Genomic DNA, 23,059 nt, shown 5'->3' with positions numbered 1-23,059 from the left:
CATGCGTGGCCGGTAGGCAAATTGCAGGGGGTCCAGCGATGGCTTGACTACGGAGCGAAGGTGCTTCAGGACCAGCCTTTCCATTGACTTCATAACATGTGACGTCAGAGCCACTGGTCTGTAGTCACCGGGGGGGGGGGGGGGGGGGTTTCTTGAGAACAGGGACAAGGCATGATGCTTTCCACAGGTTCAGGCTCAGGTTAAAGATGTGCTGGAAAACCCCACACAGCTAAGTAGCACAACCTTTGAGCACTCTAGGGTTGAGACCAGGTTGAGATCAGGATCTGCTGCCTTGCCTAGGTGTAGCCTGCTCAGCTCCCTTCTTACATCCTCTGAAGAAAAGGAGATTGGCCCTGTGGAGCTGTTAGAGAGCCCTGATGGAGGAGGGGAGTGGGGGGGGGGGGGGGGGGGTGGATGGTCCAGAGCACAGGGAGTCATTGAGAGGAGTTGTGGAGGTGGAGCAGATGGAGCAGGTTGAGGGGTGGAGTTGCAGGATAGGCCTGGGGGGTGGGAGGGGTGGGCAGAAGCCGCATCATCAAACCTGTTAAAAAACAGATTTAACTCATTGGCCTCATCCACACCACCTTCTATACCATGGCCAGTCACCTGTCCCTGGCCAGTGATGGCTTTCATGCCACTCCACACCTCCCTTGTGTTTTTTGTTGCTCTCCAGCCTCCTTCTGTAGCCCTCCTTGATCTTATCCCTCAATTCTATCCGCACCTTCCTCATCTCCTCACTGTCTCCACTCCTGAATGCTGCCTTCTTCCTGTTCAGCACTGCTTTAATGTCCTTGGTCACCTAGGGTTTGTTGTTGGGGAAGTACTTCACAGTCTTTGTGGGGACCACATTATCAACACAGAAGTTGATGTAGTCCGTTATGCAGTCTGTGAGTCCATCTATGTCCTCCCCATATGACTCACAGAGCACATCCCATGGGAAAAGGGGGAAAAAGCATTGGGCATTCTAAATTTTAAAAAATCACAAAGAGAAATGGGCCGTCATGGGGTGCATTACGTCACCATTCCTGTCACATGTGGCTTTACTGTGACATACATGATGCGTACAAACTCTGAATGCCTTTGGAAAAATCACTTAAGACATGGATGCCGACATAATGCGCTCTGTAGCAGCCCACACTTTTTAATGTGGCATCATTACTTAAGATGGCAGCTGCATAACTGAAATGATTCATGTTTATTTCTTTTGTTGAAATATGTTTTTCTTTCAGTCATTTAAACTTTTTACAGATTGTGAAGGTGCTACAACATTCTGTGTCAGCTGCCACAAATGTTCATGAAATCTTAAATAGTTCTTAAAAAACTGTTATGCCAATCTAATGGCATTGTTATAGGTTGTCTTTACTGCATACAGTATATGATCCTTCACAGAAAGTGTCAACAAATATGACATCTCAGCTGCCTATAAGAGGTTTTTGTTTGGTGTAAGGTCAATGTAAAGGCAATTACATTCTGCTGGTATCATGCTGATCATTAGTATTTCAGTAGGTAGGTCTGAGTTTTGTAGTACTTATACATCTATATGTAAATCTTTATGTGACCTTATGCATCTGTATGCACACACTCTCCTCCTCACGGTTACATTCTCTTCTGTTCAGTTCAAATCTAGCTTCATTGGTAAGAAGGAAATATTTACAGCACCAAAGTTTTCCAAAAACCAATTTCTCCTCACACCGAATTCAAGATCAAATCACAATATCAAATAAGCACAATTTTATAATTCCTGTGTGGAGCACTGCTTCAGATTTTCCCCAAACCTCAGACCATGAAGGGTTGTTATGCACTTTCAAACCGAGGAGGACCACAGAAGCAGCCACCTCTCTCTCTCTGTTTCTCTCCCCCAGAGCCTGATATTGTCAGGAATCTCACCGTGGTGGACGTCACAGAGCAGACCGTCTTCCTCTCCTGGGACCCGCCGGTGGGAAACCATAGCTTCTACACGGTACAGGTGATTGGTCATCCCGACCTCACTAAGGCCACACGCGTTGAAACCCACTTGTTTGAGAACCTCACACCGGGCGACCACTACACTTTTAGCGTCAATGCTGAAGTGGAGAGCCAGTTGGTCATGGGAGTCCCGGTCAACGTCTCTGCCTACACCAGTAAGTGAAATGCAGCAGCTCTGTGACGTTAGAGCCTTTGGGGACCTTTTCATTATCGCTGTTGTTTGTGTATTGTGTCCATCCAGGGTGATGCACTGTCTTATGCGTGCTCACGGTGTGCGAGGTGGGGATGGACACCATCTTGGAGTTTGCCCCACAGGTCATTTATGCCGACATAGTGTCGTGTCATTGGTACAGTAGTACAACATACCACCCACGGGCCAGATATAATGGGCCAGCTATGACTTCTGCACCAGTGCTTCACTGATCCCCATTACCTCAGCCATACACTGAAGTCTATGCCAGTCTGGAGGCATGGCTCACACCCTGCTTTAGGGACCACCTTTCTTTATAATCAGTGTATTTGGATAAGAGATGCACTGCGGGCAAACAATTGAAGACCGCAACAGCGTAAGAGACAGAGCATGACACTGTGTTTGCTCCAGCAATGAAATACACCTTACTAACTGTGACAATAAGCTATTACAGAGTGCTCCAACTCTCCAGTGGCCCATATATCAATGTGATGACAGTTAATTCAGCTCAAAAATATCTGTTAGCCTGTGCTTTCACCAGCTGTGGGTGAAAACAAAGAGGTACCAGCTCCTTTCACAATTAACCCTTAAGTAAACCCTTCTAGCTGGATTTACTGCTTTTTCACCTTTCCACACAAACCTGCTGGCTTCGCAAAGTTATTTATTCTTGTTAGGTCTGCAATGGCAGTGTTTTGTCAGATAGGTATTGGAGGTATGCCACAGTCCTCTTAAGTTTGCTTCATCTGAGAGTACAGCACAACACAAAATAAAGAATGAATTTGTATTGCAAATGAAATTGTACTGGCAATGACAGCCAAGCTTGCAAGTGAAATGTTGAAACATTTCAGTTGTTTGGCATTTAAGATTTTGGATGACTAATGACCTATCACTTGTGTGTCCACTGAACTCTACTTGTTTTTTGGTTTAGTGTTAAACTACTCTCCTAACACCTTACATATATGTGGTGCTTTTTTGCTATACCAAATTTAAAAGGTAACAGATAAATAAGCAAACGGAAAAAAGAAATAAACTTAAAATGTCAGTATGAAAATCCATGCTGTTAATTTATCATTTATCATTTATCAAAGCTGCTTAAGCTTGCGTTTAAACTGAGGTAATTTTTGCACGGAACACTGCTGCACAGCAGTGTATCTTCAAGGCTCCTGGCTCTGAGTGTTTTCTACACCTGTTGTCCTCCATCTGCAGCTGGACATGTATACCCATATATTAAGCGACCCATACATTGAGCGTTATGTTGCGGGCATGTACTAAATGAAATTGCTGTTTCCGTTATTCCAGGGCCAGGCGAGGTACAGAATCTCACCGTGCTCGGAACAAATGCGACGAATATCAACCTACGATGGAAGAGTCCAGAGGGGAAAAGCTCTTGGTTCAGAGTACATGCCTATTTACAAGGAAATTCCTCTTCAGAGAATTACAACGTAAATGAGACGCAGGTGGTGGTGCACAGTCTCATCCCAGGCAGCGAGTATAGACTGGACGTGGTGGCGTTCTCGGGGGATCCTTCGCTGGCTGGAAGGGCTGTCAAGGTCAAGAATTTCACAAGTGAGTTCTCTGACTTACGTACAGGAGAATCGCCGACTTCCCTTTACCAAACTGTCAAAAAACCCGAATACCCCACGACAAGCCATGCGACTATTTTAAACAAACCAGGACTGTGTGGAGAGACGCCGCACAGTTCGGAGTGGGATATTACATTACATTACTTTACATGCATTGAACAGACGCTGTAATCCAGAGCGACTTCCAGCATAATAGAACATGTTTATCCATTCACCTTAAATGAGCAACGCTCCCAGATAACTGAGTGTGAGCATATTCCCCTTACCGCGACTTCTTACCGTGGGGCGAAAGACCGTTACTGGCACGGGCTTGTAGAATTGTATCGGTAAGTTCTGCGTTAGGCACAGGTACGGACGGATCGAGAGACGGACTGGCAGGCAAAGACGCAGGCTAACATGCATACAAACCAGCAGGCACGCGAAGCAGTGGGCGGAGGAGCGCGCCTGATCCCTCTCTACCTGTTCGTCTCCTCCCTGCAGCCCCGGCCCCCGTGAAAAACCTAACTCTGAAAAGTACCCAAGATTCAATCACTGCCACATGGGAGCCGCCCGTAGGCAACTTCTGTTCCTACAAAGTCGTGCTGAACGGCGACGAAATGAAGACCTACACGACAAAGGAAAATATGTACACGTTCTCGCAGTTAGGAGCGGCTTTGGAATACAACGTGACTGTCTACACACAGGTGGCGAAGTCTCTGGAGAGCCAGGGCGTGTCTGCAGCGGTGTTCACTCGTGAGTATTTGCTGTGTTCTCTCGAAATCGCGCATTCCGTGGCGATATCATTTCTGTATGAGACCCCAGAGGGGCATGATTGTTGTGCTGTATAGGTATGGGCTATGCCCTGCCAACCTGTAATTTGGCAGATGGCACACCTGCCATCCCAATATGTCTTGTCCAGTGACAGAATAATTGAAAATTCTTCTTGATTGTCATTATTCAATCCTCTGATGTGCATGTGTTCCTAACGTACCTTGTTTAAAGCACCATTTCTAAGAGGAAGCAGGCCAATAAAAGGATGATAAAGCCCCCCACCATCGGCTGAAGGCAGAAGTTGTCCAGGACCAGTTGATCTAGGACCAGTTTTTGCCAATACAGTTTACAAATAGTTAAGTTTAGAATTTCCTTTGGGAAATCTGGTCCTCAATCAGCACTTATGGGTAGCTTGTGCTTTGAGAGCCTCCATTCATTCACTGTGACATGTAACCCTTGACCCCTTTGCTTCCAGTGCCATTCAAACCCACGTCACCCTCGATCAAATTTGCAAATACGACCGCTATCCAGGTAACCTGGCAAATCCCACAAAGGCTGGAGGGCAAAACAGTCACCTATGAAGTGAGATACAACGCTAGCTATTGGTCTCACGAAGGCGGCTGCAACGTAACGAATAACAGTGTCTCTGTTGGGGGGCTGCGGTCAGGAACGTTATACACATTTGAAATCCGGACATTGGCTGGCACCCTCCGCAGTGACCCAGCCATCATCACCCTTAGCACAGGTAACGCTGTGTCTGCTTTTTGGCATGTTCACTCACGCACGGTGTGCCTCTTGTTTGACTGTTCTGCTCTCAGTTAGTGCTGGTGCTTACTACATTCTTTATTAGCCTAGCAGGCAGCGTCCTGCACTCTGGCTGCCCTTTCACATGCTTGTGTGTTTTTGCCAAAACAGCTCAGGTTTTAACTCCCTCAAAGGTGTCCCATCACCTGGAATTCCAGCTTTGGTGGGCCCCAGCTCACTCCCGCCAGTTGCTTCGCTCATCTTGTCAGCTGCAGCTGTGCAGTGCCTGACCAAGGGTTTTCTTCTAACTCATTTTTGTACCCTAATGTAATATTCCTCCAACCCTCTGGCCGTTTCCTTACCAGTGCCCAACAAGAAGTACCTGACCCTGATGATGACCTGCTCCAGCGAAACACCACTGTTGTGTGAGAAAAACAACACCCGGGACAGTGTCTTCAAACAGGTGAGAGCAGGCCTCGTCAAAGCTAATGCACTTGTTGAGAGACACTTGACATCTGATCCATGTCAGTCATTGTGCCCAAACATGCTGCATTGATTCAAACCTGCAACCCCCCTGAAATCACCAGATTTGTTTGCTGGCCCACCACTATTATACTGTATTTACTGAACTATTTATGGAAAGCCTTCTACTGCATCATTATGAAAATGAACAAATGATTTGTTGAAAGTGCAGATGTGGAAGTACAGCAGATCAAAACGTGTAAAGTGGGTATGTTGCAGTGCACTGTGTGCTTCTGTGCAAAATGAGGGAAGGGATCATTTGCTGTATCCTCATTATATATTTGATTGCTATAAAATAGGACTTTTCATTTCCAGTTAATGACTTTTTGCCACTCTTTGTCTGTTTTGCAGCTTCAGGGCTACTTTAAGGAAAAACTGGATGACAAAGTATTCTGGGAGCTTGAATGGAAAAATTATTGATCACCCCCACAGCACACAATCATACCGTAAGCACACACACACACACACACAATATGCTTTTGCTCTTAAAAGGATACATGCATTACCAAACTGAAATTTTTAAATTGGAACAAGGCCCTTCTCCACTGACTCTTCCAAATCCATACCACGATGCCCCCTACTGGACACCAGTGAGTTTTAACCTTCTTAGACTGCACGTGCAATGCATTTGCTTCTTGCTATGCAGATAAAAATAACTTAACTTATTTATGAATGACAGGCAGTATGGAGTCCTGAAAAGGCTGTCAATATGGAGCTGTTTTATGAATGGGAAGTTCAACCCAAGGATTTCTTCGTGTGTTGTGAAAATAACATTGTTGTTGCATTTACTGTGATTATGATTTTTTTCCCCTTTTGTTTGGAGCTTGGTGTTTCTAGTGTTTCTAGTGGTCATATTAAATCTTACAATTAATTCTTTACCCAACAGCTTGCTGTAATAAACATAATTCTGGTAAATTAAGAGTTTTTGCTTGCTTCATCCAAATTTTGACAGCAAGATGAAAAAGAAATGTACCCCGGACCACAAGAAAAAATGAGGGAAAGTGTTTTAAAAGTTAAGGAATGACATCTGTAATGTATGTTAACAGATGCCGTGCTTCAGCTTAGACAAGAGTGATAATATTTTCAAGCTTGTAATCAGCTGTCACAAGACAAAAAACATATTACACATATTGAAATTATGGTGCTCAAATAATGTGTAAGAAATGTGCATTATTGCATAGCTGACTGCATGTGTTTGCCTCTTTCACATTCAGAAAAGGCCAGTCCATAAATTGTGGCATTGCAGGCGTGTTGTAGCTTTTGACTTTTTCCTTGAATTTTTTCATAACTGAGACCCGACACTGATGCAAACAAAGCACAGTCTTTTTAAGTGAAATTTTAAATAAAGTTCTGGTGTTGAACTGTCACAATGACAGGAGGTACAGGGCAAGTGTAGGGTCTCCTGAGAACTGTCTGCTGGCCAAGAATGTGTTCTTGATGTATGCAAACAAATGTCACTTCATTTTATACAAAATAACTTTTGGTCAGAAGAGCTCAGTATAACTCAATATAAATTAACTGCCCTGAACCATAAGTGGATCCATAAGCAGCACTAAAACAGATCCATTTGTTTAAATTGTATGGCCAAATACAGGTGTGCTTTGCAGTAACCAATCTGATTTCTGGTTGATGTTGACATAGCTACCAAGAGCAGAATAGCAATCGATCCTGTCTGTTAAAAGTGCAAGAACAGAACTTGGTAGCAATGCATTGTGACCTTGGTAAGTGGTTCCACTCCTTCAGGGATGTGGTAATGCCCTCTGGGGTTGATCTAGGGAAAAAACATGGGCTAATCCAGAATGCTATGCTGATTTCCAGGGGGTCTCTGCAATACATTGAAAGCAACAGTGAAAAATAAAATATATAATGGGAGAGAAGTGTAGCAATCATGCCCATTACGCCAGTTGGTAATTATGTATCTAGATTTTGGCTGGTAGCAGTACATTACGACCCTGTGACCTAAAAGTTCTGGACCCTTTAGCCCTGTGATAATGTCACTGTAAATTGGAAGGTGTTTTTTCCATGCATTTTGAAACATGCTTATATTATACCACACCTCGTTACCCAGGATTATCGCGTTCTGGCAGCTAAAAAAGCTCAACGACTTTCGAGCAAAATGCAGCACACTCCATTTCCTGTTTTGCGTGCGTATAATGTTACGCAATTCACACACAATGATCGCCCTTCATCTTCACGGTCCACTTCTGTTCAGGATCTTTGCTTCGCCTTTAAAAATCGCTTCCAGAAGGTGACGTCATTCTGACTGACTTACAGCCCGTCCGCCATCTTTCGCCGGTGAAGAAATATTCCTCTTTCATATGCGAATTCACCTGTAAGTTGGATTTTGGCTTTTGGTGGCTCTTTAACGTGTGCAATGTAACAGTTAGGCAAATTCAACAGCCTCGTATTCTATAGAGAAGCTGTCGCATTATCAAATAATTTAATAGCCTGAATTTTTCTTTTTTAAGATTTACTCATCGTTACGATGAACACTGTCGGCTAGCTAGCTAGCCAGCTAGCTTCGTTGCAGTGGGGAGGTGGATGTTACCGCTAGCTAACTAGCCGTTTGAGTCTATTTGCTGCTCCTAGGCAGCTAGCGTTAGCAGGCTAACTACTTGGCTTGCAAGGAAGCCGTCAATGCCATAAATAGAATAGCTTGCTAGTTAACGAAATCAGAGTCCAGTGTTAAATAGCCATTTCCTTTAGCTAGCTAGCTAGGTAACTGTTCACACTATGTCATTTCAGGTGGGTTTAGCTGAGTAGCTGGCATGTCTAGATAAATCTTGCAATAATTTTGTAGCTGGCTGAGTTTATCCCTTTATTATTTAGTTTCTTGGACGTTAGCCTCAGTTTTGTTCTGGCAAGGATCCATTGGTTTAACCTGGGGGGTGTTATGTCGTCACATTTCTACCAATTGGCTACATTTGTACCTTAATGTTTGCTACGGCATGCTGCATGCTAATTGACAAGCCATGTTATTAGCCAGACTGACTGTATTAGCAGTTGTGTTCTATGTTTCGTAGGACCTCACAATTCGCCCGGTGCACAAGATGGCGTCTCTTAACTTCCGGATTCTGCGTGGTGTGCATTACTGTTTCCGGTTGTAGTTTATTGTAATAGTTGTGAGGAGAATTGCGGGAAAATTTGGATAGAAATAGCGATAATGAGTGTTTTTAAGGTTAAGGAGAAAAGGTTAACATATCAACGGCAAGAGAAGAAAACGTCTCTACACTGTTGTGTGCCTCGATGTGCTAATTCGTCGAGGTACAACTCGGAGATTAGTTTTCATCGCTTTCCAATCGATCCTAAGGTACGGGCTCAGTGGCTCATTAAGATCCGTAGAGCCAACTTCAGTCCCACTCAAAATTCTCGCCTCTGTAGTAGGCATTTCCAGACAGGTGATTTCGTTGTGACGGCCGGGGGACAGAGAAGACTCAACAAAGGAGCTGTACCTTTTCTGTTTGCCTGGAATGATTACACCATACCCGTACCAAGGCTTAATGTTTGGGAACGTCGTTCGAGATGCCCTTCCCCGGACTTAAAAGCTTCTGACTCCGACTCCGAGGCAGCTAGCGTTAGCAGGCTAACTACTTGGCTTGCAAGGTAGCCGTCAATGCCATAAATAGAATAGCTTGCTAGTTAACGAAACCAGAGTCCAGTGTTAAATAGCCATTTCCCTTAGCTAGCTTGCTAGGTAACTGTTCACACTATGTCATTTCAGGTAGGTTTAGCTGAGTAGCTGACATGTCTAGATAAATCTTGCAATAATTTTGTAGCTAGCTGAGTTTATCCCTTTATTATCTCGTTTCTTGGACGTTAGCCTCAGCTTTGTTCTGGCAAGGATCCATTGGTTTAACCGTAGGGGGGGGGGGGGGGTATTTCGTCGCATTTGTACTGTAATGTTAGCTACGGCATACTGCCTGCTAATTGACAAGCCATGTTATTAGCCAGACTGGCTGTATTAGCAATTGTGTTCTATGTTTCGTAGGACCTCACAATTTACAGGAACATCAGCCCTCTATCGTAAGTAGAAAATCATATACACACTGCTACAGACAACCTGCTCGAAACCCAACATATAATTTGCCCATTTTCACGGGGCATCATCAGTCACGTGTTTAGCTGTAGTTCTTCCATTTTGGTATTTGACAGTTTTTGGTCCTGCAAAGGGATGCCCAATAAGCTCTCTGTCCATTTAGCTAACACAATAGGTTAATTCAGTTTCCCTTGCTCCTCCTCGTACCGGAGAAACCTGCTCAGCTTAGCAAAACGTGCAATGTTCATTTCTTATTTTTCAGAATAAAATTAGTTGCTAATAAACAGCAATGACGTAAGACCAGTGTGTCGTCATCAAGCAGTACGAATGTACACACAGAGACATACATGCGAGAATAGCAACGCAGATGAGTGCCGTTTGTCTTGTTCACAGCAGCATTCAGTGCAATCAGGGAGACATGCCATCTAGCTGCGTGGCCATCAACTGCTCTGTGGAGAGGAGCCCAGACACCCTGAAACAGGGCATCACCTTTCACAGGTACTCCTCACCCACCACACATTCATAGTCTTCATCCACAGGTGTTCACACCTGCAAGTACAAATCATAGACATTACTTAAAAAAGATCCTTCATTTCTCGCCTGTTTAAAAAGAATAATAATAAAATAGAGAATGGGGTCCTTGACCTTTTCTTTGTCACTTTTCACTGAGTTCAGAGGCCTGCCTCTCCACCTTCACCTCTGAATGAATGAAGGAGGCCTATAATCTTTCATCTGTTACCCTTAATGAAGGCAGACCAAAGCAGGTCCTGTGGCCTCCACCGTTTTAAGTCGGAGGATCTGCACTGCCTTACACTGCTCTGCCTTGCAGCCCTTTCCCCTCCCCTCCTCTCGCTCTCTACTCTTAACCCCCTTTAGTTTTGTGTGCTTGTTGTGTTTCATTGTGAAAAAAGAGACTTGTGATTTTACACAAAAGCCTTGGATTAATCAACATAAATCCTTCAAACAAACAATAAATGCAAGGGACACTTTTTAACACATAATAACTGTGTCTTTTTACTGTACCTACGTAGTGTCTACTTTGTGTGTACTCACTCTTTGACTGGTTTAATTCAATTGTTAGTACTACTTAGTGTATCCCCACAAATTAATTACACCAGGCACTGTGTGAATACAAAGCTGTTACGGTCACATATTGGGAAGTAGTAAAAAAACGAAACAAAAACCTGACAAAGTTCCTAAAAAGACTTCAGCATCTCAATGATGTGAAACTGAAGTTAATAAGCAGCAGTCACAGACACGGGGTAAAACAGCAAGGACCTCAGGTTGTTGAGCATTAACATAACCATGGCATCTGAAAAGCAGGTGTTATGATTGGCTGTCTCTCTCCATGCCCCCGGCGACTGCGCAGATTCCCCAAGGACCCGGTGCGCAGGCTGCAGTGGTGCTCGGCGCTGCGCAGGCAGAGCTGCGACCGCCGGCTCTGGGTGCCCACCAAGAACAGCGTGCTCTGCAGCCTGCACTTCGCCCCGGACATGTTCGACCGCACCGGGCAGACCGTGCGGCTGCGCGACTCCGCCGTGCCCACGCTCTTTGACTTCCGCAAGAGGAAGGTACAAGAAAGTTATGAGTGAAAGCATGGCAGCAGTGGATCCTTTCCCCAGTGGCTTGCTAGAACTAATCTCTTTACGAGGGAGTTACTGAGCTATAAGAAGTGTTCTCATATTTGAATTTGCATTTAGCTTGCAGGGCTTCAGTTCGAAGACTTTGTACAGTAGATAGACTATGTTTGAAGGGCCACTTTATTTTTTGTTGTCATGGGTGCTGTTCCCAGGGCCGTGCTCTCATTTTTAGAGGTAAATTGGTTGTCCTTGTGTTCACTGTGTTTTCGCGCGCTCTGTCCCACAGAGAGAGGGAGAGGTGGAGCCGGAGAGGCTGGAGAAGGTTCGCGATTGGCCGAAGAGAGGAAAGAGAGCGAGGCAGGAGGAGCAGGCGGCAGGGCGAAGTGCAGGTAGGAAGACGCACCCTCACACCCCTCCACCGCAAGAGCAGGGGCCGGCACTTTCTCCGAAATCGGCTGCCGTGATCGGGTCCCCAAACGGGCTGTCTGTGCATAGTGGCCGCACCCTGCTTCCTGTTTCCTGACTGTTTGCGTGGCTCCTCATCTTTTCACAGATAAACGTCAGGCATAGTGACACTGTCTTCAGAATGGTGGTGCACTGCCTTATGTGGGTCTGTCTTAGAGTTCACAAGTGCATGAGTGCGACATCAGGCAAAATTGAGCGGTTACGGTTGCTGCGGGCATCCCGTGAACCGAAACCGCTACAGGCTCACTTTGCACACAGTAATGTTTTTTCCTCTCTCTTCTGTCCCCTCCTCCACTCTCCTCTCCCCCTCCCCTGCCTCCCATTTCCACTATCTCCCTCCCCCCTCTCCTTCTCCCTATGTCCCCCCCTTGTGATCGGGGCCTCAGACTCGCCGGCCAGCCTGGGAGACCTGGCGCTGGCGGCGGAGCTGATGGAGGTGGTCAGCGACACGGTGCAGCAGGTGCAGCTGGGCGTGTGGAGCCGCCGTGGCTTCCTCAACGACCACGGCTGCCTGCCGATCCCCACCGAGCCGGGCCGGCTGTGCGCCCTGGTGCGCGGCCTGGCCAAGGACCAGCACCGGCAGGAGCAGGCCCTCCTCAGCCTGCAGAAGGCCGTGGAGGGGAAGGACAAGCTGCTGCAGAAGAAGAAGGTGAGGGAGCCGGGCTTGGTGCGCCCCCGCGGGAGCAGCCAAAGGGCCCGCCTCATGCTGGGCTGGGCGCTCATCCTGTGTCTCCCTCGGCTCTCTCTGTCCCTCCCTCACACCCAGCCTTTTCCAGAGCACCCTCATACACTCTCTGTATGTTAGCAGTGGGACTGTTTCTCTCTGTATGTTAGCAGTGGGACTGTTTCTCTGTATGTTAGCAGTGGGACTGTTTCTCTCTGTATGTTAGCAGTGGGAGTGGTTCCCTCTCTCTCCATGCTCTCTGTGTCTCTCTGCAGAAGCAGTGGGAGTGGGAGATGCAGGCGCTGACGGCGGCGCGCGACTCCCGCATCCGGGTGCTGGAGGAGCAGCTGCAGCAGCAGCGCGCCGAGGCCGCAAGCCTGCAGGAGGAGCTGCGGCGGGCGCGGCAGCAGGCGCAGGCCAGCGCCGAGGCGGCGCTCTCGCTGGACGCCCACCTGCGCGCTCGGAGCCAGGCTCCGCCCCGCCCCACCGCCCTCAGCGCCCGCGCCCTGGCTCGCGGCCCGCCCAAGTGGCTGCGCTTCTACACGGGCTTCCACTCCTACGCCCACTTCAAGGCCCTGCTGGCCTTCCTGCAGGGCGGGGATGGAGCGGGGCTGGGCTGGGACCTGGAGACGGAGGCGGAGGCGGAGGGCGGGGTGGAGGAGCAGGACGTGGTGAAGGACGAAGACAGCCTGTCCGACCCGCCATCTCTGGTAACATGGCCCGATGTGCATATTAACTGCCGTCTACAAAGTCTGGAGACTAGCGTTAAAATGTACGCTACAGTCACTTTGCAGACGCTCTTATCCAGAATGACCACCGATTTTATAAATGTTGCACAATTATGTAGCTGGATATTTGCTGAGGCAAAATTCAGGTTAATAGGCTTACCCAGAGGTACAACAGCAGTGAGCCATCAGCCTTTGGGTTATACGCCCTGCTCCTTACCACTGCAGACCACCTCTGGCCACATACGTGTGTTGCACACGTGCTCATAGCAGAGAAGAGAAAATGCAACGGGCATCAGGACTGTGAGTTGTGAGTAACTGCACAGCTCACAGCTTTGTGCGGTTGTACCTACACGCAGTTGTTGTTTGACTCACCCGAAGGAGTCAGAGGTGAATTGAAATGATCTTGGTTATTTTTATTTTCTAACAAGTGCAGACTCTAAATGTTAGGGAGCAGTGTGGCATAGTGGTCATGGGCACGGCATCTAACCCAAAGGTTGCTAATTTAATTCCCTGTTGGGGCATTGCTGTTGTACCCTGGGGAAAGGTACTTAACCCACAGCTGCTCAGTAAATGTCCAGCTGCATAAATGGATAAAATTGCAAGTCGCTCTGGATTACGGTGTCTTCTAAATTATGGTGTAATGTAATGTCATTGCATGAAACTTTGGTCTGCCAGCTCATGTCCAAACACAGCTGGGCTCATTTGTGTCTAAGTGGAGTGTAGCCATCCAGGCACAGAGGGTGCTTTAACTTGCATTCTCACAAGCCAGAGTTAGGTAAAGCACAGAAGTGGCACTCTTTACCAGCTCCATGCTACACGCTACCTGTTGAACCCTTGTTCTTTTGCACCATCTGTGCCAGGACTCCACTCCCATTGCCCAGGTGGACCCCTCCCTCTTCCCAGGTGACGCGGACAGCGAGAGGGAGACGGCCGAGTCCGTCCGGTGGAGGATCATGGGATACTGCCGCGGGGGCGGCGGGGCCGGCGGAGGAGCCCCGAACCTCCTGAGCCCGGAGGACCAGCTGCTGCTGGTTCTGACCCGGCTGCGCCTGGGCCTGCTGCTGCAGGACCTGGCCTTCCGCTTCCGCGTGGCCGAGTCCACCGTGTCGCGCATCTGGGTGCACTGGATGGAGCTGCTGCAGCGGAGGCTCCAGCAGGTGGGGGGAGGGGCAAACGCACCGTCACCCGGCCTCGGGTCTGGAAGTTACACCAGAACTGCTCGTTGCGCTCTTAACTGAACCAGTTTGACCTGGTTTTTTGAGTCATAGAGCCTTCCGGAACAGGGGTTAGTGGCTTTGCTGTGTTTCAGTCCCTTAGGCACAGGGGTGGGGAGAGCTATTTCTGTCTAAATGCCTCTTTGAAGCTCCTTTGCTTACAGTAATTGTGGCTCATGGAAGAATGCCTTTAACCATCTCCTTTGAATGAATTGATAATATTTTTGGAAAGGCTTTAAACACAGCTGATAGCTGGTACTGTACTGTGTCTGGTGTAACACAGTCTTGCGGGCCCTTTTTTGTGTGTGCTTTGGCCTGTGCAGTTGTGTGCTGGTTTAACCCTTTGTTCTCTGTCTCAGATCCCAGTGAAGTGCAGCCAGCGCTATATCAGCTATTTCCAGCCCAGGCACACGCTGACGGTGGGGTCCAGCCGTGAGCTGACGGTGCTGGAGTGTGCTGACCTGCTGTTCGACGCGTCCTCGCGGGACCGGCAGCGCGCGGCGGGGCGGCCGGGGGACAGCGGCGCCGCCGGGGGGGCGTGGCAGTCCCCGCAGCCCTACCGCTTCCTGTCCCACCACCGGGGCTGCGCCCTGGCGTCGCCCGAGGGCTACCTGGGCTTCGCCAGCTCCCTGCGCCTGGAGGAGTGGGAGGACCACGCCGACGACCCCGGGGGCCCCAGTCCGGCCCCCCTGGCCTTGCCCCCCCACCTGGTCGGGGGGGAGGAGGGCGGGGCGGCCCCACCCCCTCCAACGGGCGCACCCTCCCGGGAGGTTCTCAGCGTGCGCAGCCTGACAGACAAGGTGCTGACGTTCCGCTACCTGCGGGCGGTGCACCCCCACAGCTCCGCCCCTCAGCTGGACCGCGCCTGGGAGGTGTGCTGCTACCTCGCCTGCCTCCTGCACCAGCCAATGGGGCTCCGCTAGGGCCTGGAGAGGCGTGGCCTGGGAGAACCTGCATCTGCAAGTGCAGGAACTGAGACACCCCTGTGGAGGCGTCAAACCTGCCAGTTAAAATTTAGAAGAAGAGAGTGCTGCTCAAGAGGATGAACAAAGCAGACAACAGCAGTCTGAACTTGTGTGGCTTTTCTATTGATTTTGTCTATTTTGTACATAAGAGAAAAACCCTACAGAATATCAGTTTAGGGCTAATATTGTCATTTATATTTTTTTAAAGTCGTCCATGTTCCCAGGTTTAAAAAAATACACTAGAGTGAAATGAAACTGAGTTTTTGTTTTTTGTTTGTGTGTGGCTGTTTTGAAATACTCCCTCTCAGGGAGCAGTCAGTGTGTCACATCGAGGCGTGAGAGAGTCAGAAGTAACGTTTTTCACACCTTCCCTCTCTGTGCCTGCACTCGAGTCATGACTGGAGGCCGGGCGTGTGAGAGGAAGGGTGGAGTGGGCAGAGAGGGAAAGAGAGAGAGAGAGAGCGAGAGAGAGGACACTGGAGGAACTGAGAGGAGCCCCATTTGGGTTGAGGACGAGAGAGGGGGAAGGCGGGAGCTGTGTCGGAGGAGGGACAGAGTACTGCAGTAGGGGTGGAGAGAACACCTAAAACGGAGGGAAGAGGGAAAATGGAGCTGGTGCAGAGCCGCCCGCAGCGTTGCAGCGCTCATACAGGTATCTGAGACCTCTCTTTTTTTAGCTGCTTACTCTCCAGGTGAGGGTCTGCTTTGAGGGTCTCTCCGCTACGAGCTCCGTAAACCGCTACGAGCCGTTTCAGGAAGCCCGGCAAAGCGGCAGGTAACTCGGATTGGTAGATGGGTAATTATGCCCGCCCACATTGTTATTGCTCCCTCCTGGTGAGAGTGAATGTGAGGGAGGCACATTCCCAACTAATTTGTTCACTGTTCGTATCTAATTGCATTACATTATCCTAACAGATGCTGTTATCCGGAACGACTTGCATAGCTTACAATTAAATATCATTGTTTATTTTTATTATTTTACATGTCATCCATTTATCTGGATAATTACTGAGGCAATTTGAGTTAAGTACCTTGCCTGAGGGTACAACGGCAGCGGCCCACTGGGGAATCAAGCCGACAGCATCTGTTCCTCAGCTTTTGGTTAGAGCTAATGCCACTGTGCCTTCATGATATTAGTATTGTCTATAAGGAGTTCACAGTGGAAAATCCTTCTGTGGCCAGTGGAAGCTGGACCAGTAAGGCAGGCCAGGTGTTTTTGACTTGGGCTGAATGAGCTTTTATGTAAAAAAAAGTCCGAAAAATAGCTTTGAGTAAATGCTGGTAAAACTGGGACTTCTCCTTTTTCGAGGGACACGCGGTAATGTCCTCCCTCATGGTGCTGTGCTTGTGAATATTGGTACAATGATTGTGAGTAATTTCAGCTGCGTAACTGCTGTTTGTCCTCTCCAGACAGAGGCCACCGAGAGCGATGCTGGCTGTCCAGGCGGGTGGCCGTTTTTCTGCTCATCGCGGTGCTGGTGAAGGGGCTACTCCTGGCCTTAGTCCTGTCACGTGAGGGTTTTTCTTCGTTTGCTACTTGTTTTTGTTGTCACCACAGCCCTATTTACGGGATGGTAATGGCGGCTTCTCATGAATACTCAGCTGCAGCAGACAGCGTGGTTCTCATCGGCAGGTCCACTTCTTCTGTAGCTTTATGAGTCACGTGCATAGACAGAGCACGAAAGAAGAAGTAGGCTCCCTGTATGCTGCTCCCACGTGCCTTAGGTGATTAATTCAGCTTTATTTGCACATGAAAGGGATGTTTTGAGGAATGTGACCGATTCAGGGATCCAGTGTACCATTTGGCAATAAGGAGCGTCACCATCAGGACGGTCGCTCATTAGATCTGACACGCTTACTTTTACTGCTGCTGAAACAGATGTGGCTCTGAACAGGAGGTGGAGCGTCGTTCAGAGGCACACTGCTAGAGGAAGCTCAGGGTGTGCCTGTTTGGTAGCCCCTGCTCAAAAGGGGGGGTAATAATGTCAAAGAATTGTGCCAGTTTGTCTCCTGTTCACCACATGATCTGACTGCTGCCTGTGGGTTTCTGGCTGAGGGGAAATGTTGGAAAAGGGCGATTAGCCACATAAATTTACATATTTTTTTGTGTGGCCGAACCCTATGAAAAGTACGAGATGTTGAAGACAGAAAGTCGTCTGTGTCTGGCAATGAAATGAAAACTTTTCTGCAGTGGATCGGTGTGTATCGGTGGTGATGAGGAGAGATTAGGGAGGGAGTAAGGGGAAAAAAAGGGAGGGTTATTGAGGCCTCTGATACAGGACTGAACAAGTGTGCACCTTCAGCAGTGTTCAGCACGGGCGCGCCAGGGACAGAGCAGAGCGCAGAGGATGCTGGGAAGGCTGCCGAGGCGGCGGGGCAGCTGTCGGAGTGCCGGGCCGAGCTCCGCGCCACATCTCTCCTGCTACACCGCATCAGCCAAGGTGACGTGGTCAGACCCGCCCTGCCCCATCCACCAACACCAGTAATGTGACTCTCACAAGGATCTCTCTCTTTCACAGTGAGGGAGAAACACTGTAGAGTGTAGAGACTCACTCAAACAAAGCTAAATTGCTGAGGAAATTAAAAAAGTTTAACGACGAGACCCAGCTATTCGGCCCAGCCAGGATTGTCTTTCCATCTATAATCTAGACTGTTTTCTAGGGCTGTGTCATGCTTGGTCTTGAATGCCCCAAGGCTGTCTGCTTGTGCTGTGAATACATTTACAACTTTATAAGTGAGAGAAAAACGTCCTAATATTAGTCAGAGATGTAATGATAGCTAATTTACACATATGTCCTCTTGTTCTGCTGACAGAGCTAAGCTTGAAATGGCTCCTGCGGGCAACTTTAGTCCTGTTTAGAAATTTAAAAACTTCAGTCGGATCAGCCCTTACCCTTCTTTTGTTGAAGCTAAACAGATTAAACGTCTTGAGTCTCTTTTCATGATTTATATATTTGGTTCCAGGTTTGTTGCCTCTCTGTGTGTTTGTGACACAGTGGCTATTTAACCTTTTTACCTAACCAACTTCGAGCTCATTTTACATTCACAGTGACAGTCTGGTGAAACAAGGAGGATAGGGAATATAAGAGACAGCCTGCATTCAGACAGCAATATGTGGTCAGAGAGCCTGTTTGGGGAATTTGACCAAGACACCGGGGGGAAAACCACTATTCTTTAAATAAGTGCCATCGGATCGTTAATAAGCACAGTGAGTCAGTTTAACCTCAGTTTAATGCCACATGTGAAAGGCAGCGTCTCATAGCGCACTGTCCTCAGCGCTGCGTACTGTCACTGCACTGAGGCAATGGTTTCTGCTCAAGGTAAGAGTGCCCCCTGCTGGCTCACCAACACCACATCCTGCAACAAATGTGTTTTTTTTTTTTTTTTTTTATGCAGTGTCTACATCCTAAGCGCTAACCAAGCCCCGCCCCACTTAGCTTCAGCCGTCAGGCGGGAGAAGGAAGGTGTCATGGCTGCATGCTCAAAATGTTTAACATGTGATCACAGCTATGGGATTAGCCCTGAGCCGTCACCCTCTTGTAGATATAGGATTGCATTATGTTATATCTGTATCATATAACGGCAAGATGTTCTTTCTTGCTATCTGGTAATGTGAATCCATGAAACCTTGAGGGCTGAAGGTGAAGTGAGGTTTTGGGCCAGTAAGAAGTCATATTTAATGTTCTGCTCCATTTGTTGTGTAATATATTTTGCGCAGTATATTTCTACCATGGGATAAACTTGGGTGAGGGTTACAGCTGTTGAAATTAATTATACACATATTTACATTTACATTTTGCCGCTTTGCAGATGCGCTTATCCAGAGGGACAAACAACATACAATTAACATTACATTTACATTGTTGAGACACAGTAGACTCTTTTCCTGAGTAGTGTACAAGAGGAGTACATTTGACAATACATTTATGTTGTTGATATCCAGTGGACTCTGTTCTCCAGAGCTGCTCCAGAAGTCAAGCACAAAGGGCATTCAGCAAAACAACACAAAACTGAGGAACAAGGAAGCCATCAACCACACACAAACAGGAGCCAGTGTCAAACACAAAGCTGACACCGCCAATACGTACCTGGCCCAACACACAAGTGCAGCACAATATACCCATCAGGAGTGTATCTTTCCAATACAATACCAAAGCATACCCAGGGCCTCCTGTGTAATGATATGTTAATGTAAGAAATGGTTAAAAAACTTCCTGTGTGACCTCCCTCGATGGACTAGCACAGATAGACTCCCTTGCCTTTGCGCTGCGTATGATGAGGCTTCGAGGCAGGGTTGCCGCTTCAGTGCAGACACACGCGCAGATAATACCATGCGCAGATAATGAGCAGATGAGCAGCCAGCTGATTGAGAGAAACAAAACCACTGATTATTTAGCAGCAAAGTGTGAAATATGTGATACGTTCATTGTCATAGCCTAGCACCAGATGGTCAAGACAATCAATTGTAAGTTCCATGTTTCTGAGCAAGATTAATAAAGAAACATTGGGCAACGTGAGTTGCTTCAGACCTGATAACCCCCCGCATTCCCACCCGCCTTCTCCCCCGCAACGCTCCAGACTGGCGGTGCCAGCTGTGCCCGGGCGGCTGGCTGTGGTCCAGGGGCAGCTGCTACTACTTCTCCGTGGGCCTGCAGGAGGACCGCAAGTGGAACGAGAGCGCGGCGTTCTGCCAGCAGCACGACGCCCACCTGGCCGTCATCAGGGACCACCGGGAGATGGTGTGGACAGGGGAGAGGAGGATGGAGGGAGGGGGAGGGGGAGGGGGAGGGGTGGAGCGGGAGGGTGGGTTGAGGTGAAATGGTGGCAGGACGAGGGAGGGAGGATTGATGTGCGGGAGTAACTGTTGTGCACAGATCTTTGTGACCAGGGATGTGTGCCCCTGCAGGAGGTCATCCAGGCGCAAATGGGGACGTATGAGCCCATGGCGTTTCTGTGGGTGGGGCTAACAGACAGGCTGGAGGAGGGGCAGTGGGTGTGGGAGGACGGACAACCCCATCAAGACCACACCCTGTAAGTGTCTCTTTTTCTTGGAAGGGGGAGATAGATGAAATGCTCTGTATGTATCTTATTATGAATGTATATATAATCAGCATAAAATTATATATGTATCTATCACTATATTATACATACATCCAGTAGGTGATATGAAGGGGGATGCTATCCCCCTTGTTAGCAAAATGACCAAAATGCATCCCCCTTTTTAACCTGCCACCCCCCCTCTCCATCCCCTGGTTAGTAGCAGAGGGAGTGCTGTGTGTGCATCTGCCATCCCCCCTGTTAAAAATTAACAAATCTCCTACTGCATAGATCGTAATGTATATCATCAGTGTAATAAAGTCTGCCGATCCCGTATTGTGAAACTTTGAACCAGAATTGTTAGGAGACAGTTATTCATATAAAAGGTTTCTATTATTATTGTTATTATTATTGTATGGTGGAATTTCTCATCTATGATAAAGCTTTCAGTATGATAAATTTAAGTCATCTGTAAATAGAAACAAACATAAGGAATGGTAACAGTGTCTCACATGCTACACAAAGAGAAACATTGGTTTCAGGGCCCTGTATTGGTCCTATGTGCTGTTGCTCTCTGCCTTGCAGAGGGGTCATCTGCTTGACCCTGCAGCCTGTCTGTATCAACAAGCAGGGCAGGAGTTGCTTGGCTTGTAGGACAGGGAAAAATAAACACCAGCATGTATGCTTGATTTCTTAGGTGTTCTTATTTTTTAGAACTTTCTCAGAAGCACTGTGTTCTGACAGAATCTGAAGTATATAAAAAAAAAACATCACAAAGATGGGCCCCTTGCAAGTGTAATCAGTTGATTTTGCAGCACATTGATGAGCTCTGTGCCCACTGTTACCTTGACCAGAATACACAGTAGCAAAACCACCTGTGTGGCAGAGAGTGAGTGGTATGGAACTGCAGTTCTCAAGAAATGCAACAGATGGTGCACTTGTGACACAACATCAGGATAGGTTTTTTGATTGCTAACGATGTTGTAGCTCTTGAGCAGATCTCTGGAGCAGGACAGGGTACCAGGGAGAAAGCACACTGGGCGAAAACGGGACATCTGTGTACCTGTGACTCTGTGGCCAGGTTTTCTCTGTCCCTTGAACCATTCGGCCAATGGAACTGGGCTGTGTCACCTCACTTCCTTCCTGCAACCTGCCCCCATTCCCTTCAGGGGTATCAGTGCGCAGCTCACTTGCCCTGCCCACAATCTTATCTGTCTAACCAATCTGGTGGCAGTTTGGCCATTGGGGGTGGAGTTTCATTGTCACTTCTTGCGCCTGAACAAAGAAGCACCATGGGGGACAACCAGGTAGAGCCATACCTGAACCAGCAGGCTTCATGCCATGACGGTATTAAAAACGTGTGTGTGTGTGTGTGTGTGTGTGTGTATGTGTGTGTGGCAGGTCTGAGGTGCAGTGGAACTCTGAAGAGAGAGACTGTGCGGACATCAGGGGAGACGGGAGTCTGTTCGCTTCCAGCTGTGAAGCACACGGACCCTGGGTGTGCGAGAAGCCATGGAATCCCCGAAAACCAAGCAGCCCTGCCTCTCTGGCTTAGAACGGAGACGGGACCTGTCTGGACCTCTCTCTGGGGATAGCAACTGGTGAAAAACTAAGCCTTTCTCTAGGGACTCTTTTGGCCTCATACAGTGTAGGCCAAGCCATGCTGAGCTAGCGCTCTAAAACTCAGGCATTCCTCACATCACGTGTCAGTGTAGGTGTGATTACACCTAAATACACAGGGAGCACAGATGCACTCCCACAGACACAAATACGCTCAGTAACTAAATAAGTAAACTCGAAACCATGTCTCTGTACCTCCTCCTGCTGTTTACACAGCCAGACAAAAAAGGGCTTAACCACACACCTACACGCACGTTAAACACGTAGACTACATGTTCTGCTTTACAGTTACACAGTGCCCCACTGTCACACATGCAGTCACTTGTAGACTTATGGGAAGCCCTGAGCCTTGATGCTTACCAGCCCCTGAGTCTCCAGCACACTCGCATTGAATTTCTACCACAGAGCAAAGAATGCTGCAATGAAGACCACCCTGGGAGCCACAGTTCAGTTTGCTCAAGCTGTTTTATTGATACATACACAGTTGAAAGCCAGAAATACAACCCTTAAGTCGGTACTGGAAGTGGTTACACTGTGGATGTTTTGAGTTCCAGTATTAGAATATTAGAGTAGAAACTGCTGAAGTCCACCCAAGATTGCATAGCAAATAAAATGAAAGCACAGCTGGGGCAAAATGTAGAGGTGAATGACTGCAAAGCCATTGGCTTGTGGAAAAATCTGACCACGTGCTGTATGACTGTGAACCAAGGACAGTAAAAAGTGTTTTCTTTTTGCTTATTTACAAACCATATGCCAAATCTGAGACAAAAAAACTGTCAGGAGGAACAGGAGGAAGAAAGGGAAAAATGGCACATAAGTAAAATAGTACTGCAGGCTTTCAGCCTTTTTTGGTTATGAAAGCCCACTGTGTTTGTTCTCCCACATAAGATAACAATGTTGCTAAAATTCAGCCCTAACAGCCTAAAAATCAGTTTTCTTGTGCCAATCGTGATCAAATTGTGGCACAGAAAGCTAGCACAGAACAGTAACTCTGAT

At 47.9% G+C, this 23,059-nt stretch overlaps 4 protein-coding genes and 1 long non-coding RNA gene across 5 annotated transcripts; all 5 read left to right on the top strand.

The window, feature by feature from the left end:
- The first annotated feature begins 594 nt into the window (after window positions 1-594).
- Window positions 595-6,219, top strand: LOC118791174 (receptor-type tyrosine-protein phosphatase eta-like). Its single transcript, XM_036548457.1, has 7 exons — window positions 595-619; window positions 1,863-2,120; window positions 3,455-3,721; window positions 4,219-4,470; window positions 4,964-5,233; window positions 5,598-5,695; window positions 6,106-6,219. The coding sequence occupies exons 1-7, from the start codon at window positions 595-597 to the stop codon at window positions 6,172-6,174; spliced, it is 1,239 nt and encodes a 412-aa protein (XP_036404350.1). The 3' UTR covers window positions 6,175-6,219.
- A 2,390-nt stretch (window positions 6,220-8,609) lies between these two features.
- LOC118791172 lies at window positions 8,610-14,134 on the top strand. The gene is made up of 8 exons (XM_036548455.1): window positions 8,610-9,064; window positions 9,743-9,777; window positions 10,184-10,288; window positions 11,160-11,361; window positions 11,657-11,759; window positions 12,222-12,484; window positions 12,775-13,271; window positions 14,131-14,134. Exons 1-8 carry the CDS (start codon window positions 8,918-8,920, stop codon window positions 14,132-14,134), a joined length of 1,356 nt encoding a protein of 451 aa, XP_036404348.1. The 5' UTR covers window positions 8,610-8,917.
- LOC118791686 lies at window positions 13,956-15,625 on the top strand. The gene is made up of 2 exons (XM_036549150.1): window positions 13,956-14,384; window positions 14,801-15,625. Exons 1-2 carry the CDS (start codon window positions 14,181-14,183, stop codon window positions 15,362-15,364), a joined length of 768 nt encoding a protein of 255 aa, XP_036405043.1. The 5' UTR covers window positions 13,956-14,180; the 3' UTR covers window positions 15,365-15,625.
- Window positions 15,626-15,932: 307 nt separating this feature from the next.
- Window positions 15,933-17,737, top strand: LOC118790644. Its single transcript, XR_005005510.1, has 3 exons — window positions 15,933-16,058; window positions 16,817-16,918; window positions 17,713-17,737. It is a non-coding gene; the product is annotated as an uncharacterized LOC118790644 (long non-coding RNA).
- Window positions 17,738-17,747: 10 nt separating this feature from the next.
- Window positions 17,748-21,998, top strand: LOC118791171 (killer cell lectin-like receptor subfamily G member 1; the record flags this gene model as incomplete). The annotated part of the gene is made up of 4 exons (XM_036548454.1): window positions 17,748-17,847; window positions 19,985-20,145; window positions 20,313-20,437; window positions 21,845-21,998. Coding segments are annotated over 4 exons (540 nt in total), but the record flags the coding sequence as incomplete, so codon positions are not given.
- Window positions 21,999-23,059: the final 1,061 nt, after the last annotated feature.

Source organism: Megalops cyprinoides, chromosome 16 (genome assembly GCF_013368585.1).
Source record: "Megalops cyprinoides isolate fMegCyp1 chromosome 16, fMegCyp1.pri, whole genome shotgun sequence".
Lineage (NCBI taxonomy): Eukaryota > Metazoa > Chordata > Actinopteri > Elopiformes > Megalopidae > Megalops > Megalops cyprinoides.
This window is presented reverse-complemented; position numbering and strand designations above follow the sequence as displayed.

Bases quoted from the DNA above. Each gene is read 5' to 3' on its own strand.
- LOC118791174 (XM_036548457.1), top strand. From the start codon at position 595: ATGGCCAGTCACCTGTCCCTGGCCA. The intron at 3,722-4,218 runs GTGAGTTCTCTG...TCCTCCCTGCAG, and splicing joins CAAGGTCAAGAATTTCACAA to CCCCGGCCCCCGTGAAAAAC. The intron at 4,471-4,963 runs GTGAGTATTTGC...CTTTGCTTCCAG, and splicing joins GTCTGCAGCGGTGTTCACTC to TGCCATTCAAACCCACGTCA.
- LOC118791172 (XM_036548455.1), top strand. From the start codon at position 8,918: ATGAGTGTTTTTAAGGTTAAGGAGAAAAGGTTAACATATCAACGGCAA. The intron at 9,065-9,742 runs GTACGGGCTCAG...TATGTTTCGTAG, and splicing joins GCTTTCCAATCGATCCTAAG to GACCTCACAATTTACAGGAA. The intron at 11,760-12,221 runs GTAGGAAGACGC...TCGGGGCCTCAG, and splicing joins GGCGGCAGGGCGAAGTGCAG to ACTCGCCGGCCAGCCTGGGA.
- LOC118791686 (XM_036549150.1), top strand. From the start codon at position 14,181: ATGGGATACTGCCGCGGGGGCGGCGGGGCCGGCGGAGGAGCCCCGAAC. The intron at 14,385-14,800 runs GTGGGGGGAGGG...TCTCTGTCTCAG, and splicing joins TGCAGCGGAGGCTCCAGCAG to ATCCCAGTGAAGTGCAGCCA.